Source organism: Hylobates moloch, unplaced genomic scaffold, assembly GCF_009828535.3.
Source record: "Hylobates moloch isolate HMO894 unplaced genomic scaffold, HMol_V3 SCAFFOLD_6, whole genome shotgun sequence".
Classification (NCBI taxonomy): domain Eukaryota; kingdom Metazoa; phylum Chordata; class Mammalia; order Primates; family Hylobatidae; genus Hylobates; species Hylobates moloch.
Window position 1 is genome coordinate 113057551 of NW_026652281.1, and position 16412 is coordinate 113073962.

The 16412-nt window shown below is 38.0% G+C and overlaps 2 protein-coding genes across 2 annotated transcripts in view; one reads left to right on the forward strand and one right to left on the reverse strand.

Moving 5' to 3' along the window:
• SMAD5 (SMAD family member 5) overlaps positions 1-16412 on the forward strand; it is a 281680-nt gene that overhangs the window by 41692 nt on the left and 223576 nt on the right. The window lies entirely within an intron of this gene.
• Positions 311-8388, reverse strand: LECT2 (leukocyte cell derived chemotaxin 2). The gene is made up of 4 exons (XM_032155970.2): positions 8193-8388; positions 6274-6370; positions 4626-4771; positions 311-908 (listed from the first exon to the last, which is right to left on the reverse strand). Exons 1-4 carry the CDS (start codon positions 8236-8238, stop codon positions 742-744), a joined length of 456 nt encoding a protein of 151 aa, XP_032011861.1. The 5' UTR covers positions 8239-8388; the 3' UTR covers positions 311-741.

Here is a 16412-nt window from a genome sequence, read left to right on the forward strand (position 1 = left end):
ACTGAAATCTGGAATATGTTTTCTTGGACTGCCATCATTCATAATCATGTGGGCGGTGGATGGAAATACCAGCAAATCCTTTATTATCCATGAAAGCAGCTCTCTCTGCAACCGATATGATAAACCTAAGGATATTGCTGAGAGTCTACTACCTAAACTCAACTTATTCATTGAATATGTATTAAATGTATACTAAATCTAGCATTGTAAACCACTTGCTGTTCTTGTACCGTAGAAACACTTTCAGGCTTTTTCTTATTTTCAAGCAGAAAGGTTGCTAGTTTTAGAGGTGTCAAAAATGCAGCCTGGCCCAGCTTAAGTTCTCTTGTTTATTTATCTTAGATCTTCGGGACTGAGAAATCTAAAAAATAAAACCACTCAGATTCCATAGGTGACAGAAAGAGCAAAGAGCCTGAAGAAACCAGTTCACTCGAACATCAGAGTGACAATGAGTTAAAATCAAAATGTTTTCTTTCTTGCATTTATCATGTTTCTATTTAAACTCAAATTTCCTTTTTTTAATTAAAAAATTTTTGTGGGTACATAGGTGTATATATTTATGAGGTACGTGAGATGTTTTGATACAGGCATGCAATGTGTAATAATCACGTCATGGAAAATGGGGTATCCATCCCTTCACGCATTTTTCCTTTGTGAACACAAATTTCTTGAAGAGCAGGGTATGCGTCCAGGTTTTTAAGATGACTGTTTATTTTGAAGATCTGACCATTGGCCTTCCATTTACAGGTATGCAGTAGGGTCACTCAAGTCACAGTTTTCAATGTGCACATGCGACTGTATGCCAGGATAAACTTTCTGCAAGGGCAATAGAGTTCCAAGTTTTTCTCCCTTCTTAATAGGACCTTTGTACTTAATTGGCTTAATGTAGAACATTTTGACACAAAAACCTAAAAGAAAATAAGTATAATTATTTATCTGGGCTTCAGTAATCTTGAATCTGAAATTTAAAAAAATAACAAATGGACAAAAAATTAAAAAAAAAAAACAAAGTTGAATGAACTCAGGAGAGGAATAGATGAAAATGACAGAATGATATTAAAAAGGAAGACTAAATTACAAGATGCCAAAGGAAGAATAGATTCAAATGAAACGCTAATAAAGGCATTGAAGAATTATAGCAGGAAAATACTAGCTAGTTAGACAAGGTGAGCCCTGAACAATGTCAACTCCAAGACATGTTCTGATAAAATGATTGGACTTTAGAGATAAAGAAAAATAGAAATAACTGGAACAAAAATAAAAACTTTGCTAAATATCAAAAGAACTAAAAAGGCAAAGACCCAAGTAGAGAAATAGAGTACAATATAATAATTATACAATAAAATGGTGTTGGGTACAAATACAGGAGTCATATCTATAAATGTGAATGGCCTTATCTTGTCTATTAAAAGATGTCCCATTGGGTTGAAAAGCAAACCCCAATTGAGTGCTGTATGGAATAAAACACAGAAGTTGAAAAGGCTGAAAGTGAAGAGCTGGACAAAGATTTTCCAAGCAAATGGACAAAGATTTGCCAAGCAATAAGAAAGCAAGGGCTATTGTCCTGTTACCAACAGAGTGGAAATCAGGCCAAAAGGCACTGAAACAAGACAAAGGAAATGCCACAAGTCACAACGAAGATACAACAGTTACAACTATCCATGCACTAAATAACACAAGTCGTCTATATAAAGCAGAGACTACAAGAGATGCCAGGAGACATAGATAGAAACCCACCAATAATAGGAGAGTTTGATACACTACTGACACTGCAAACCGGTCAAGTGAGCATAAAAATAAGGCTGTAAAATTATGCTGTCCAATATGGTAGCCACTAGCCACATGTGGTTATTCAGCACTTGAAAGGTAGTTAATCTGAATTGAGATGTGCTTTAATGGTAAAATACACAGTGGATTTTGAAGACTTAGTATTTAAGAATGTAAAATACCTCAATAATTTTTGTATTAATTACATATTGATGTAATACTTTGAAAATATTGAGTTAAATAAAATATTAAAATACCATGTTTTTTTTTACTTCAATATAGCTACTAGAAAATTTAAAATAATAATAATAATAATTATTATTATTATTTTGAGACGGAGTCTTGCTTTGTCACCCAGGCTGGAGTGCAGTGGTGCCATCTCGGCTCACTGCAGGCTCCGCCTCCAGGGTTCACGCCATTCTCCTGCCTCAGCCTCCTGAGTAGCTGAGACTACAGGCGCCCGCCACCACATCTGGCTAATTTTTTGTATTTTTTAGTAGAGACAGGGTTTCACCGTGTTAGCCAGGATGGTCTCGATCTCCTGACCTAGTGATCCACCCGCCTCGGCCTCCCAAAGTGCTGGGATTACAGGCACGAGCCACCGCACCCAGCTGAAAATTTAAAATTATATATATGACTTCTGTTATATTTCTATTGGATAGTTCTGCTGTAGAAGAGCTAAAACTCCATCAGGTAGGTTTTATGAATGAATATTAAACAAAAGATGTGCAAGACCTCTACACTGAAAACTACAACAACCATTAATATAACAGTGAAGGAAGACCTAAGTAGGCGAAGGATATAATATGTTCATTGATTGGAGGACTCACTACTTTAAAAATATTAGTTCTCAATTTGATCTGTATATTTACTGCAGATTCAGTCAAAGCCCCAGCAGGATTTTTGGTGGAAATTAGCAAACAGATTCTGTAATTTATTTGGAAATGCAAATAACCAAGAATTGCCAAGGCAGTCCGAAAGAAGAAGAAAGTCAATTCCAATTATGCATTCTGGAACTGGGGAAATAACCTCTTGGTAGATTGGAGGATGCACTGGGCTCACTGTAAGATGGACCCTAGTGAAGAGCTATATTTACCACCTGACTATAAGCCCCTAGTCTGACTGGTGAACCACAGTGGCCTTTTAGATCTCCAGAAATTAGTGTCAGTTTTGAGCAAGTGTCCAATAATCTCTGAAGAGCCTAATTATTTCTTCCCCAATGTGCTATCATTCTGCTAAACCATTGCAGGTCCCTTTGGGGACAGCTAGAAGTAAGGTTTACAGTATAAATTTTTGGCTGCGTAGCAGGACCCTTACGCAAAAGGACTGAGCCTCCCTTTTGTTCAGGAGGCTCTGGGACTGTGAACCAATTCAAGCCTGGGAATTTATTGGGAATTGGAACCCATTATTGTGATGACTGAGGTTAGCATTTTGTTCATCAGACCTGGAGCATTTCCACTCATACAAGTCCAATAAGGCTTTAGATGGCTGCTCATCTATTCAGTTCTAGAGTCACCATGATTACTAGCCAGTGTCACAAATCTCTGCGATTTAGATGAATCTGATTACTGCTTCTGCTCTCACCGACCTTGGCATTAACTGTTGAGTGCCACTTCAGAGGACACAGTTCAATGGCAGAAGTTTCCGTTGTGACATTGGCCTACAGAGGACAACCACTATATAGCTCCTCAAGGATGTGGGTTCCCTCACAAGATGCCTCTCACAGCCTTGGTGAGGAGGGTCTCTTCTGGACTCACTCCCAATAGCAATGCGTATATATGTTCGTTAAAAGGTATAAGGAAGTTCGTAGCAGCAATTTTATAATCGTCTAAAACTGGAAACTGCCCAAAAGTCCATCTGAGGAAGAATAGATAAATAGATGAAAGTATACGCATATAATGGAATATGCATCAGAAAGAACGTGGATACAAAAACATAAATTGCATAATCATGATGTGGAATGAAAGAAGACCCACAGAGTGCATGCTGTTTAATTCTATTTATGCCATTTTTAGAAACAGGAAGAACTAATACATGGTGTTAGAACTTGGGATAGTGATTACCTTGCTGGGAATAATGACTAAATGGTAGCACAAGGGATCTCTGGGATGTAGGTGATGTTCTTCTTCTCGATCTGGGTGCTGATTACACAGGTGTATTCACTTTTTGAAATTCACGGAGCTATACGTGGATGTGTTGTACACTTTTATGTGTATATTTATACCTTGATGGAGTAACCAAACAACAAAACGAATACCTGGAGTACCAGGAGATCTAGCTTTACCCAAAACTTAGAAGCTTTCAAAAATATTTCACATTCAACTCTTGCAGAAATGCCAGCATTTATGATCTGTGGGATTTGAGTAAATGCTAGTATCTATCTATTATGGTTAGCATTGCTGAAAGTGGTTTTGTTTATAGATTGTTAAGCAAAACCACATGGGCCACAGGAAGGAACGCCTCCAATCAGCTGTGGGGTTTCGTGAAGTGTGTGCATGAAGCAGAAGTTTTCAGAGAAAATGGTGAAACGTCCTTGAAAGTGCCTCAGCTGGGAGAGGATCAGAAAAAAATATCTATCGGGTACTATGCTTATTACCTGAGTGACAAAATAATCTGTATACCAAATGTCTGTGACATGTGGTTTACCTATATAACAAATGTGCATATGTACCCCTGAACCTAAAACAAAAGTTTTTTAAAAAATGCATCAGCTAGTTTGGGTACACTGCATATTCTTTCTGTTCTAGGTTTTATCATTTTGAAAGAAGTACAAAATCTCTATGTATAGAACCTGCATTAAATAAATGAGCATCAACATCTCCAGTAGGCACCCCAGGTATAGACTCCACCTCTCTTACCTCTTCCAGATATTCGAACACCATTATTAATAGCATTTTTGTTTTGATAAGGTTTCTCCTGGCCCACAATCATTCCAGTGAATGGTGCGTACACAGTAGATCCAGCAGAGCACAAGATGTCCACACCCTGGTGAGGCCTCTGACTTCTAGGATGTAAATAAGAATGAACAGACTGAGGAACTGCCTTAGGGGGGCTTTACTGCCTGGGAACATGGTGTTACCCCACTGTTTCCAGACAAGGTACCAAAGCTTGAAGCTGCCAGAACATGTTGGGATGTCCCAGGATGCCTCACTCTGTTTAGCCCAATTTTAACCTCCCTCCCCGCAGGTGCTAATAACCGTGTTACAAAGATGAAAGCATTTAAAATGGTACTTGGTACATGATAAGCCTTGAACAAATATTAGCTACTATTATTTTATGGCATGTTGGGGGAACGAGGCAGTCCATGTAAGTGCATTTTCTAGATACCTAGATCTTGATGTCTTCAAGCCCACTTTGAAAACAGCTGTCTTTTTATGGGAAGCTATCATAAAAGTATCACATGTTACCCTTGTCTTATTTTTCTTGCAGTGATCTAGAAAAGTGATTGTAAATGTCACTTACTATCTATGGTATTTTAATACAGTGAGTGATACCTCCTAGGTTTATTAAAGTGCATGGAGCCCAAACCAAGCTATTCCAGATTGTGAGGTGCCTTGAGTTCGTCTTAGCCACCCCTGAGCTCTTGCTTCCCACGGCTGTCACTATGCCTGCTCTCGCCAGACTCTCCTCCCTTCTAATAGGCTGTCACCTGAACGATCGGATTCACCAGGATTGCTACAATTATGTACAAAGCAACCCTGAGCAGGCTCAAGAGCCAAGAAGTTACTGTATCAATCAAGTGCATAAACTTTGCAGTATGAGCTGAGTCTAAATTTTGGCAATTCAAGGGACGTTTCCCATATTTCCCTTCTCTTAGTCCTGTTTCAGTATTTGAGGTTGCTTTGTAAATAGTATCTGTATATGTGAGAGTTCCCCTCTAGTTAGGATGGAGATCAGTGATATGACTGGACACATGGCTATTTCATTAGAAAGTGGCACCCCAAGGTGATGTTGGTTATAACTGAAAATTCACAAGTGTGACCCTCATTGTCTGGAAGAGATAGTGGTGCTTTCTGTCCTGCTTAGGTTCAGCCTCTAATATTCAATCTCCAGAGCCTGGGCCAGTAACCATGTGGTTTGGTGGGAAGAGGAACCAAAAGCCTGAATTCAGGTCCAGCCTTCACCATCTCCAACTGTGCTTGGCAGGTCTCTTAACCCTTTGGTACCTCAGTTAAAGTTTCTCTTCTATAAAATGGGATAGTTGTGTTTGATAACCCTTTGGAAAAAAACAGGTGAGATAAGTGAATGTGTGAAGACATTCAGAAGGAAAATGTTGTGTTTGCTCCCTGCTCTTTTCCTTCTTCCACATTCTGATCCCAATTTACAGCTCATACTTGAAGCAGAGTTCTTGGAAGCTGCTCCAAAGACAGTGATGTAACTGGTTACATCTCTGGTTTTTCATGCTGTCAGAACTGTGAGCTCTTGAGGCAACCAACGTTGGGCAAGGACACTAAGAAAAGAGGTTAGGGACCAAAGGGTTGGGTGGGTGGTTGTGCAACTTTATACCTTTGAGCAGAGTACTGTCCACAGCCATGGCGGTCACACGTCCGGATCTCGTTGGAAGACTTGCCAGCACATATATTAGCCCATGGCCCTGCCAGTGCTAAAAAGGAGAAACGTGAGAGCAGAGCTCCTGGCCTAAGACATTTCCTATCTCCATTTGCCTTATCAGTCACACAGTTGATCCTGATAATTCTGTTTTCACTGTAGTTTTCCCTGAACTTTATGTATATATGGGAAGGTCGTCCTTCCAGAATTTTATATCCTGATTCAGATGTAAAATTGGCTTTTTCCCTGGCCACAGAATTCTGCTTTGTGACGTTAGAGTATTAGAGAATACAATTGTTTTATTTTTTTTTTTTGAATCGGAGTCTCACTCTTTTGCCAGGCTGGAGCGCAGTGGCCTCATCTCAACTGAACGCAACCTCCGCCTCCTGGGTTCAAGCGATTCTCCTGCCCCAGCTGCCTGAGTAGCTGGGACTACAGGTGCGTACCACCACACCCAGCTAATTTTTGTATTTTTAGTAGAGACGGAGTTTCACCATGTTGGTCAGGATGGTCTTGATCTCTTGACCTCATGATCTGCCCGCCTCAGCCTCCCAAAGTGCTGGGATTACAGATGTGAGCCACTGCGCCCAGCTGAATGCGTTTCTTTATAAGCATTGGCCTCCATCATTATACTTTGCTTCAGATCCATTAGTAAACGGTGTAAGTTGTGCTTTTCTATTTTTCTTTGCTCATTATCTGCCATGGGGATCACTATTTTTAGATTAAGCAAAAATAATAAAACAGCATGGCTCAGAAAATAATTTTAGAAATTGTAAAGTAATTTTGAAATGGTTAGTTCTACTAATCAAATCCAAGCAAATGTTTGAATTAAAGGAGAAACGAACTCTGTACTAACCAAGTTTGTTTAACACTAGATAAATCTCTCATAGGTGCAAACATGGAAGAGGAAGATTCTTAGAAATCATCTGAAATGTCAAACCAATTTAGCCTAGACTGAGATTAGGGGAGAAGGTAGGAAAAGGAGTAGAACCAATTATATGAAAAATTATAAAACATGGAGGAGGGGCTGCTTTCTCAGCAGACTTGGTGCAAACTTTGTTTTAGGCACAATTCGTTTCTTTACTATAGTAAGCACTTGATAAATGTTCAGTTGAATTAAATGTCCTGGATTTCCAGTGTTAACATTCACAGAGATACAGTGAGCACACTCAACCTTGCACTTTGAAACAAACAAGCAAAAGCAAGAACCTGGTAATTTGACTATTGATTTTATTTAAAGACATTCTACTCTTCATTAATACCTATGCTGTGAAGAGAACCTACAGAATATGGCCATTAAGCCTCTTCTGTAAAATACTTTTAAAAGGTGGGTTTCAAAAGTTTTATGCCTTGGAACCAAGCTCCAAATCAACACCTTGATCAAGATATAATCCCGTCACTTTGGCAACTAACATTTATCCTTGGGAATTGAGGCAAATATCAGACAGTGTAGTAATTTATTCACTTTTTCCTCCTTCGGTGAGTATTAAGGGAGCATTCTCTTTGCCTTAATCCACACCAGTCTCTGTATTAGTATCTGTATCAGAATTTGATTTGATCAAAATCAAAATCAAATACTTATATCAACTTTTTATTATCTAGTTTTGTTCTAGTTAAGTCCCAGACCAAGACTGAAAGGCTTTGTAATGTCTTCTCAACCCACTATTATGTTTACCTCATTAAAGAACCGGAACATTCCATTTAAATTATTTAAAACATCCTCAGGACCATGTGTCATTCCTATTTCATTTTTAATAGCCAAATACACAAATCTTTGTTGTGATCGTGCTATTAATGACTTTTAAATCTTTTTAGGCTTACCCTGAAATCAGTTTTTAAAAGTTAACCAACATTCTAAAATTGCACTTTCAACTTACCAGTAGAAATCAGACCAGCCAAAAGGAGGGCTTTGGTGGAAAACATGTGGGTTTACTTCCTTTAGTTTCTTCCTCTGATTAGAGTTGCCCCCACACTCTCTTTGAAGAATATTCAAGTTTGAATGAGTACTTCCTAGCTATTTAGCCTTAGAATTCTGCATCTCTCATTTCTTTAGTGTGAGACACATAAAGTATAAGAGAATGGAGCAAGTCCAGTTCTAATATTCCATGGATAGCTGTTTGATTTGCAGGTAGGGCCTATGTAAAAGCCTTTGATCTGAAGAAGCAGCCAATTATATTGGAAACACTGACTAAATATTAACAGAAAATGATAAGGCTAGGTGCATCGACAGTCTTCTGGGCTGTGGCTTGTAGGAGAAAGTTCGTGTGAATGATGGAATATTTAGTGCTCTCTGCTGGTAGATCTTTCTTTTATTTCCTTGATAGCACATATTTCAGAAGAAAATTGATCATTAATAATGTGTAGCCCTTCATAACATATTCCTTAATATATCCCTTAGGTGTTTTTGAATTCTCAGTTTAATTATATTTCACCCGTGTAATATTTGCAAATAACTTTAATATTTTAATAAAATTGCATGTATTTACCTTAAATATGGATTTTTAAATGTTTTCTTGTTTATGATAATGGTAAGTTAACACCATTAAAAGCATCTGTCGATAAAGGAAAAAAGATTAATTATAATATAGTCATTGATATGGTTTGGATCTCTGTCCCCACCCGAATCTCATGTTCAATTGTAATCCCCAGTGTTGGAAGTGGGGCCTGGTGAGAGGTGATTGAATTATGGGACTAGAGTTCTCATGAATGGGTTAGCATCATCCCCTTAGTGCTGTTGTCCTGATAGTGAGTGAGTGAGTTATGGTGAGATGTGGTTGTTAAAAAGTGTGTAGCACCTCCCCTGTTCTCACTTCCTCCTGCTTCAGCCGCGTAAGACGTGCCTGCTTCCCCTTTGCCTTCCGCCATGATTTTCAGTTTCCTGAGACATCCCAAGAAGCTACTATGCTTTCTGTACCTCTTTTCTTTATAAATTACTCAATCTCAGGTATTTTATAGCAATGCAAGAACAGACTAATACAGTCATACAACAGAGTAAAATATAACAATTTAAATGAAGACAATCTACACGTATTAACACAGCTAGATCTCTAGATATACGGTTGAATTAAAAAGCTATTTTTAGAATTTTATATATATAGTATCATACTATTTGTAATATTTAAAATCTGAAAACAAGTATATTAATCTTCATGAATGCTGTATATATAATAAAAATATGCACAGACTACCTTTAAGGTAGTAATTACTTCTGGATAGTGAGAGAAATAAAACCATGGAAGGATATACGGAGTACATAAACTCTAAAATATTTTATTTCTAAAAAAAGAAAAAAATCAGAAGCAAATACGTTAAAATATTAATTTGTTACTTATTGGAGATAGACACATGGATGTTATGTTACCCTGTACTTTTCTGGGGACTTAAATTTTCAGTGTGTTTCAAATATATGTTAGCAGCTCCTTTTTAGCTTAATATTAGATGAGCACCTGGAATTTTCTATGGAAGCTTCCCCATTTAAATTATGTGGCAGTAGCTGTGGGAGATTGTGATTGTGGCCCCAGTTCTTCACCCTCTCTGCGTCCACACCTTTGCCATGTCTCATGATTTTGGGTTTAGCTGTGTGGCTTTGACCACTAAGATGAGGCAGAAGTGGCAGTGGGTCGGGAAAGCCTGAGTCCTCTGGGGCCTTAGTCTTTGCACACTCCTTCCTGTGTTTCTGCATCGCCGTGAGGCAGATGATCCTGCTGCCCTGGGAAGGGAATGGACACCACGCAGAGCACGGTTGCCGTCGCAAAATCCAGCTTAGTATACCCTATAAATGTATGGGCTTAACTGGCTGTCATTGGAAGCCACTGAGTTTTGATGTGGTATGTTACACAACAATAACTAAATGATGCCAAAGAGATTATGCACCTAATTGTTTTTGCTTCACACACAACCTTTCAAGAAGGCATCTAATGTATACAATATGAACGCCAATGTATTGAATACATCAAGGATCTGAGTCAATGTACTGAAAGGTTAGTGAAACAAAACAGATGATTCAGAAATAGACACAAATATATACAGCATGTAGTACACAATAGAAGTCATACTTTAAATGATTAGAGAAAATATAAGTCATTCTATTAACAGTATTGAGACAACATCTGGCAAGAAATAAAAGTGCAGTCTAGGCGTGGTGGCTTATGCCTGTAATCCTAGCACTTTGTGAGGCCTATGTGGGAGGATCACTTGAGGCCAGGAGTTCGAGACAAGCCTGGGCAACATAGCAAAACCCCATCCCTACAAAACATTTTAAAAAATTAGTCAGGCATGGTGTGTGTGTCCGTAGTCCTAGCTACTTGGGAGGCTGAGGCAGAAGGAATATTTGAATCCAGGAGTTTGAAATTACAGTGAGCTACAATCATGCCACTGCACCCCACCCTGGGTGAGATAGTGAGACCCTGTCTCAATATAAATAAATAAATAAAATTTCAATCCATATCAAAGTGAACCAAACATTTGTATGCACAAGGAGAGAAAGAGTGAGGAGGAGGAAAGAAAGAAAAGAAATGAACTGAAACCATAGAAATACTAGGATAAATTATGAATGATTTTTAATGGTCTTGGTATGGGTTAGACTTTTCAAAGAATGTTAAAAAACCCAGAAGCTCTGAAGGAAATATTTGATAAATGTGTTATAACAATAAAAAAAAAAACTTTCTACAAAGCAAACAGTATCCTGATCAGAGTCAAAAGACAATAATCTGAAAAAAAACTATAACCCATATAATATGACAGATAAGGAACTCATCTCCCTAATATATAAAGAATTCTTTAAAAAAATAAAAGGTGTAAACAAATTGATAGAAAAATGGGCAAAGGCCGGGCACGGTGGCTCACACCTGTAATCCCAGCACTTTGGGAGGCCGAGGCAGGCGGATCATGAGGTCAGGAGTTCGAGACCAGCCTGGCCAACATGGCGAAAACCCATCTCTACTAAAAATACAAAAATTAGCCAGGTGTGGTGACAGATGCCTGTAATCTCAGCTTCTTGGGAGGCTGAGGCAGGAGAATTCCTTGTACCTGGGAGGCAGAGTTTGCAGTGAGCCGAGATTGTGCCATTGCATTCCAGCCTGGGTGACAAGAGCAAGACTCCATCTCAAAAGAAAAACAAAAAGAAAAAAGAAAAATGGGCAAAAGATAGCAACAGACTTTCATAAAAGAAAAAATACAGATTGCCAATATGTATTTGAAAATGTGATCCACCACTTAAAATTAACAATTGTAAACGAGAATGAGGTGTAGTTTTTCACCCATCAAATTGATAAAGGGTATGTAGAAACATTTATTGAAAAGTGTAAGTTGGTTTAACCTCTTTAGAGCACAATTTTGCAATACCCTTCACATTTTTAAATGCACAAAACCTTTGCTCCAGCAATGCTATTGTTTTCCTACCTGTGGCCTGCTTTCCTCCTATTTTCCCTGCCTTCTGTATTAACTGTTTGCAATGTATCTTCCCCTCTGAAGCCAGTGTCATCCTCTAAACTGCAGAAGAGATGGTAGGAGACTGTTTTGAAACCCATAATGGGATAGGATCTGAGCAATGTCATCAATGCTGAAAAGCTGATGAGAAACTTTGTAATGGATGGATCAGGCTGATGATACCTAATCAATCTTACTGTTATGAAGAGAGAGAAGGAGAGAGTATATCAAACATTTTATACCTCCTGTTGGAAATGCACAACACAACCTAGAAAGTATTCTTGTCAAAAAATCAGGCTAAAGTCTTATAAGGCCGTTAGCTCTAACTTCCAGTTTACAGGAACTATGCAGCACAGGGATGCATGTTAAATGTACCACAGGAATGCAGTCAGCCAAATGCAGGCTGTAGGAAGTTCTACCAGATAAAGAACCTGGTTTCTTCAACATATAAATTCTGAGGAAAGGAAAATAGAGAGAGGGGCAATCTGCGGATTAAAAGAGATTTACAAGATTTATCAACAAAATGCCATGTATGGACTTTACCTGGAATCTGAATCAAATGAGGAAATGACAGAGAGAAACAGAGAATAGGGACAATTTTAACACTACTTGATGATATTAGAAATTATTCTGTGTAATTTTAAGCATAATACATTAGGTGTTTGTAAAAAGTTCCTATCTTTTAGAAATACATACTGAAACATTTATGGGTATGAAATCATAGGATGTTTCAGATTTGCTTCAAAATAATCCAGGAGTTTGGAGAGTAGGTAGCATATAGATTAAACACAATTGGCTATGAACTGCTAATTACTGAAGCTGGGTAATGAGTACATAGAAGTTTACTATACTATCCTCTCCAGTTTGTTTATATTTGAAAGTTTAGCAACAAGTTATACAAAGACATTTGTTGGACAATTAATTTGTTGGCAATATCTTTTGAACATAAAAAAGTTCCCACACACTAAGGAAAAACTGATTTTTCTGTAACCTTGGTAATATTTAGCCACCTATATTTTAAACCCTTTAATCAATCAATGACAACCCACGTCTGGTAAACATGCTTTTCAAAACAACCAATCAATAACAGCCCCTCACTTTTGACTTTCAGCCAATTAGGGACAGACTCACTCTAGTAAGTGATTCCCAACCAATCAACAACAGTCTTACCTGAGCACCGTGTTTCTTAATTGGTCAAACCCCTAACACTCCGAAAGTCCACAAATCCCTGAACTCCCAGCTTCCCAAATCCATACATAAATAAGATGAACAGGCTACTCTGCTTGGAAAGATTGTGCATGACCGACGCAGCTCTTCCTAACTATTGTCACTCATTCAGCTTTGTCTTTTTATTTCAGATAGTGGGTCGAGTGGTGGTCTCGTCCTCCTACGAAACATAGAAATTTGATCCTGTCCATGCCCTACGACAGAACAGGTTCACTCTTAGTTATACTCACATGTGTGCACGTTCAAAATGTTCATAGTAGTGTCATTTGTAGTAGTGTAAAACAGGAAACAACCTATATGTGCATCAACGGTAGAATGGGAACAAATTCTGGTATTTTTGTTTAATGAAATACCCTACAAGAATGAGAATGCATAAAATACAACCAAATACATCAACTTAGATGACTCTCAAAAACATAATGGTGATTAGAAGAAAGGAAATCAGCTGGGCGTGGTGGCTTACGCCTGTAATCCCAGCACTTTGAGAGGCTGAGGTGGGAGGATCACAAGGTCAAGAGATCGAGACCAACCTGGCTAACATGGTGAAACCCTGTCTACTAAAACTACAAAAATTAGCTGGGCATGGTGGCGCACGCCTGTAGTCCCAGCTACTCGGGAGGCTGGGGCAGGAGAATCACTTGACCCCGGGAGGCGGAGGTTGCAGTGAGCCGAGATTGTGCCACTGCACTCCAGCCTGGGTGACAGAGCAAGTTTCCATCTCAAAAAAAAAAAAAAAAAAGGAAATCACAGAACAATATGCAGTATATGTTTATCAAAAGTTCAAATGCATGCCTGAAACAGGTAAGCTTTATACATTATATCTCAAGATGAAGCTGTTTCTAAAATGTTCAGATACATGCAAATCTAAAGCATATATTGTTTAGGAACACATACACATATGGTAAAACTATTAATATAAAGAAAAGCAAGAGAAGAGCTGACACAATTTGTATACTGGTTACCTCCAGGTTAGAGGAAGAGGATGTGATCAGCGGCGGGAACCTGGGCTTCAGGGGGGCTGACAATGCTCCTATAAACCAGGTGCTGGGTCAGGTGTTCATTTGGTTATTACTCTTTAAACTGTACATATGTGTTTTATACATTTTATATTTTCCAGATTTTTATCTTTCAGTATTTCAACATTCACACACAATTTTATGTGACAAAAAAATTACAATAAAAAACAAGATTAGAGTGGAACTGAAGGAGATAGAGACATGAACACGCCTTCAAAAAACCAATGAATCCAGGAGCTGTTTTTTTAAAAAAAAAAAATAAAATACATAAACCGCTAGCTAGACTAATAAAGAAGAAAAGAGAGAAGAATCAAATAGACACAATCAAAAATAATAAAGGGACATCACTACTGACCCCACAGAAATACAAACAACCAGCAGAGAATACTATAAACAGCTCTATACTAATAAGCTAGAAAATCTAGGAGAAATGGATAAATTCCCAGACACATACACTCTCCTAAGACTGAACCAGGAAAAAGTTGAGTTCCTGAATAGACCAGAAGAATTTCTGAAATTGAGGCCATAATAAATAGCCGACCAACCAAAAAAGCCCAGGATCAGATGGACTTACAGCTGAATTCTACAAGAGGCACAAAGAGGAGCTGGTACCATTTCTTCTGAAACTATTCCAAACAATTGAAAAGGAGAGACTCTTGCCTAACTTATTCTATGAGGCCAGCATCATCCTGATACCAAAAATTGTCAGAGATACAACAACAAAAAAAGTCAGGCCAATATCTCTGATGAACACTGATTCATCAGAAAGAACAAAAATTTTATTGAGAACAAAAATTCTCAATAAAATACTGGCAAGCTGAATCCAGCAGCACATCAAAAAACTTATCTACCACAATCAAGTTGGCTTCATTCCTGGGATACAAGACTGGCTCAATATATGTAAATCATTTTTCAAATAATAAAAATATTATGCAATAAAAATTGTTTAAAGATTTGTTGCATAAGTCAATGGAGTCAAGCTTACTGTACAGAGTGTGTTGTAACAAGTGCATTCCCTGTATAATTTAATCTTCGCAAAAAGCTGAGCAATAAAGCTGAGGAAGCTTGAGGCTCAGAGAACTGAAATGACATGTTCAGTGTTCCACAGCTGGATGTGCCAAAGCCAAGGCCCAAACTCTACTAGACTCTAGAATTCATACTTTTACATATTTTGTTATATGGTTCAATGAATGACTCATCATTCATACACAGCCTCTATCATATTTCAGAATTTGAAGCTCGACAATCAATATATCAGTTTCATTTTACTACCTCTAAAATGAAAATGATGTTATCAACCTTCATAAGATTCTTGTAAGAATTAAATGAAGTAGTATTCCTAAAATAATTACATTAGGCCAAGCACATACAAAACACTAAGGCTGGGTGCAGTGGCTCACGCCCATAATCCCAGCACTTTGGGAGGCCAAGGTGGGTGAATCACAAGGTCAAGAGATTGGGACCATCCTGGCCAACATGGTGAAACCCCGTCTCTACTAAAAATACAAAAATTAGCTGGGCATGGTGGTGCACACCTGTAGTCCCAGCTACTTGGGAGGCTAAGGCAGGAGAATCATTTGAACCCCAGAGGTGGAGGTTGCAGTGAGCTGAGAGCGCGCCACTGCACTCCAGCCTGGTAACAGAGCGAGACTCTGTCTCAAAAAATAAAAATAAAAAAAATTTAATTAAAAATAACTAAAAATAAAACTTAATAAAGTTCACTCTCACCTGCTTTCTTATCCACTCCAAAATGGAACTAGATGTAAACATCAGTTATTTTCCCATGGGAGCCAATTATAATCACCAAGATACAACCCCAAATGCCATAATCCTAAATGTTGAAATTCCAAAAGATCAAAATCCTGAAACTATAATTCTGGAAAAAAAATTAAAAAATTTTTTAAAGATATGCATTCACATTTTCAAAAGGGGATTTACTTGAGACACGTAAAAACATGACAGAACACTATAGGCTACTTTACACAATCAAACAGGCAAAAATACACATTTTTGCAAGCATAAGCACTTGGGTATACGAACAACGGTCATACGAATATAATAGTGAGGAGCAAATGAATCATATTCATAAAGAAATAGGTCAAAAAGGGAAATGTGTAAGTGCATATTTCTATTGTTGGAAATTGTGTGCACTCAGATTTAAAATTGCAGTTATCTGAAATACTGTGATGCACAACCCAAGTCTTTTGATGGGATCAATCAAAAACCACAGTGAATCACCATCATAACATGCAGCTGTCCAAAGATCTGAGATCTTGAGAAATTTTATCTTTCACAAATGCAGATGCACAAAAGGAACATCTCTTTAATTACTGAAGATGTTTCAACGTTTTTACATACAGGCACAATGTTTACGCACCAAGTCATTGTTGTGATAATATACTTTTGCGAAGTCAAATTTGCAAAAAT

Coding starts and splice junctions, on each gene's coding strand:
- LECT2 (XM_032155970.2), bottom strand. CDS start 8,238: ATGTTTTCCACCAAAGCCCTCCTTTTGGCTGGTCTGATTTCTACTG. Junction 6,371..8,192: donor GGCTGGTCTGATTTCTACTG/GTAAGTTGAAAG, acceptor TCTCCTTTTTAG/CACTGGCAGGGCCATGGGCT. Junction 909..4,625: donor TGTTCGAATATCTGGAAGAG/GTAAGAGAGGTG, acceptor ATTTTCTTTTAG/GTTTTTGTGTCAAAATGTTC.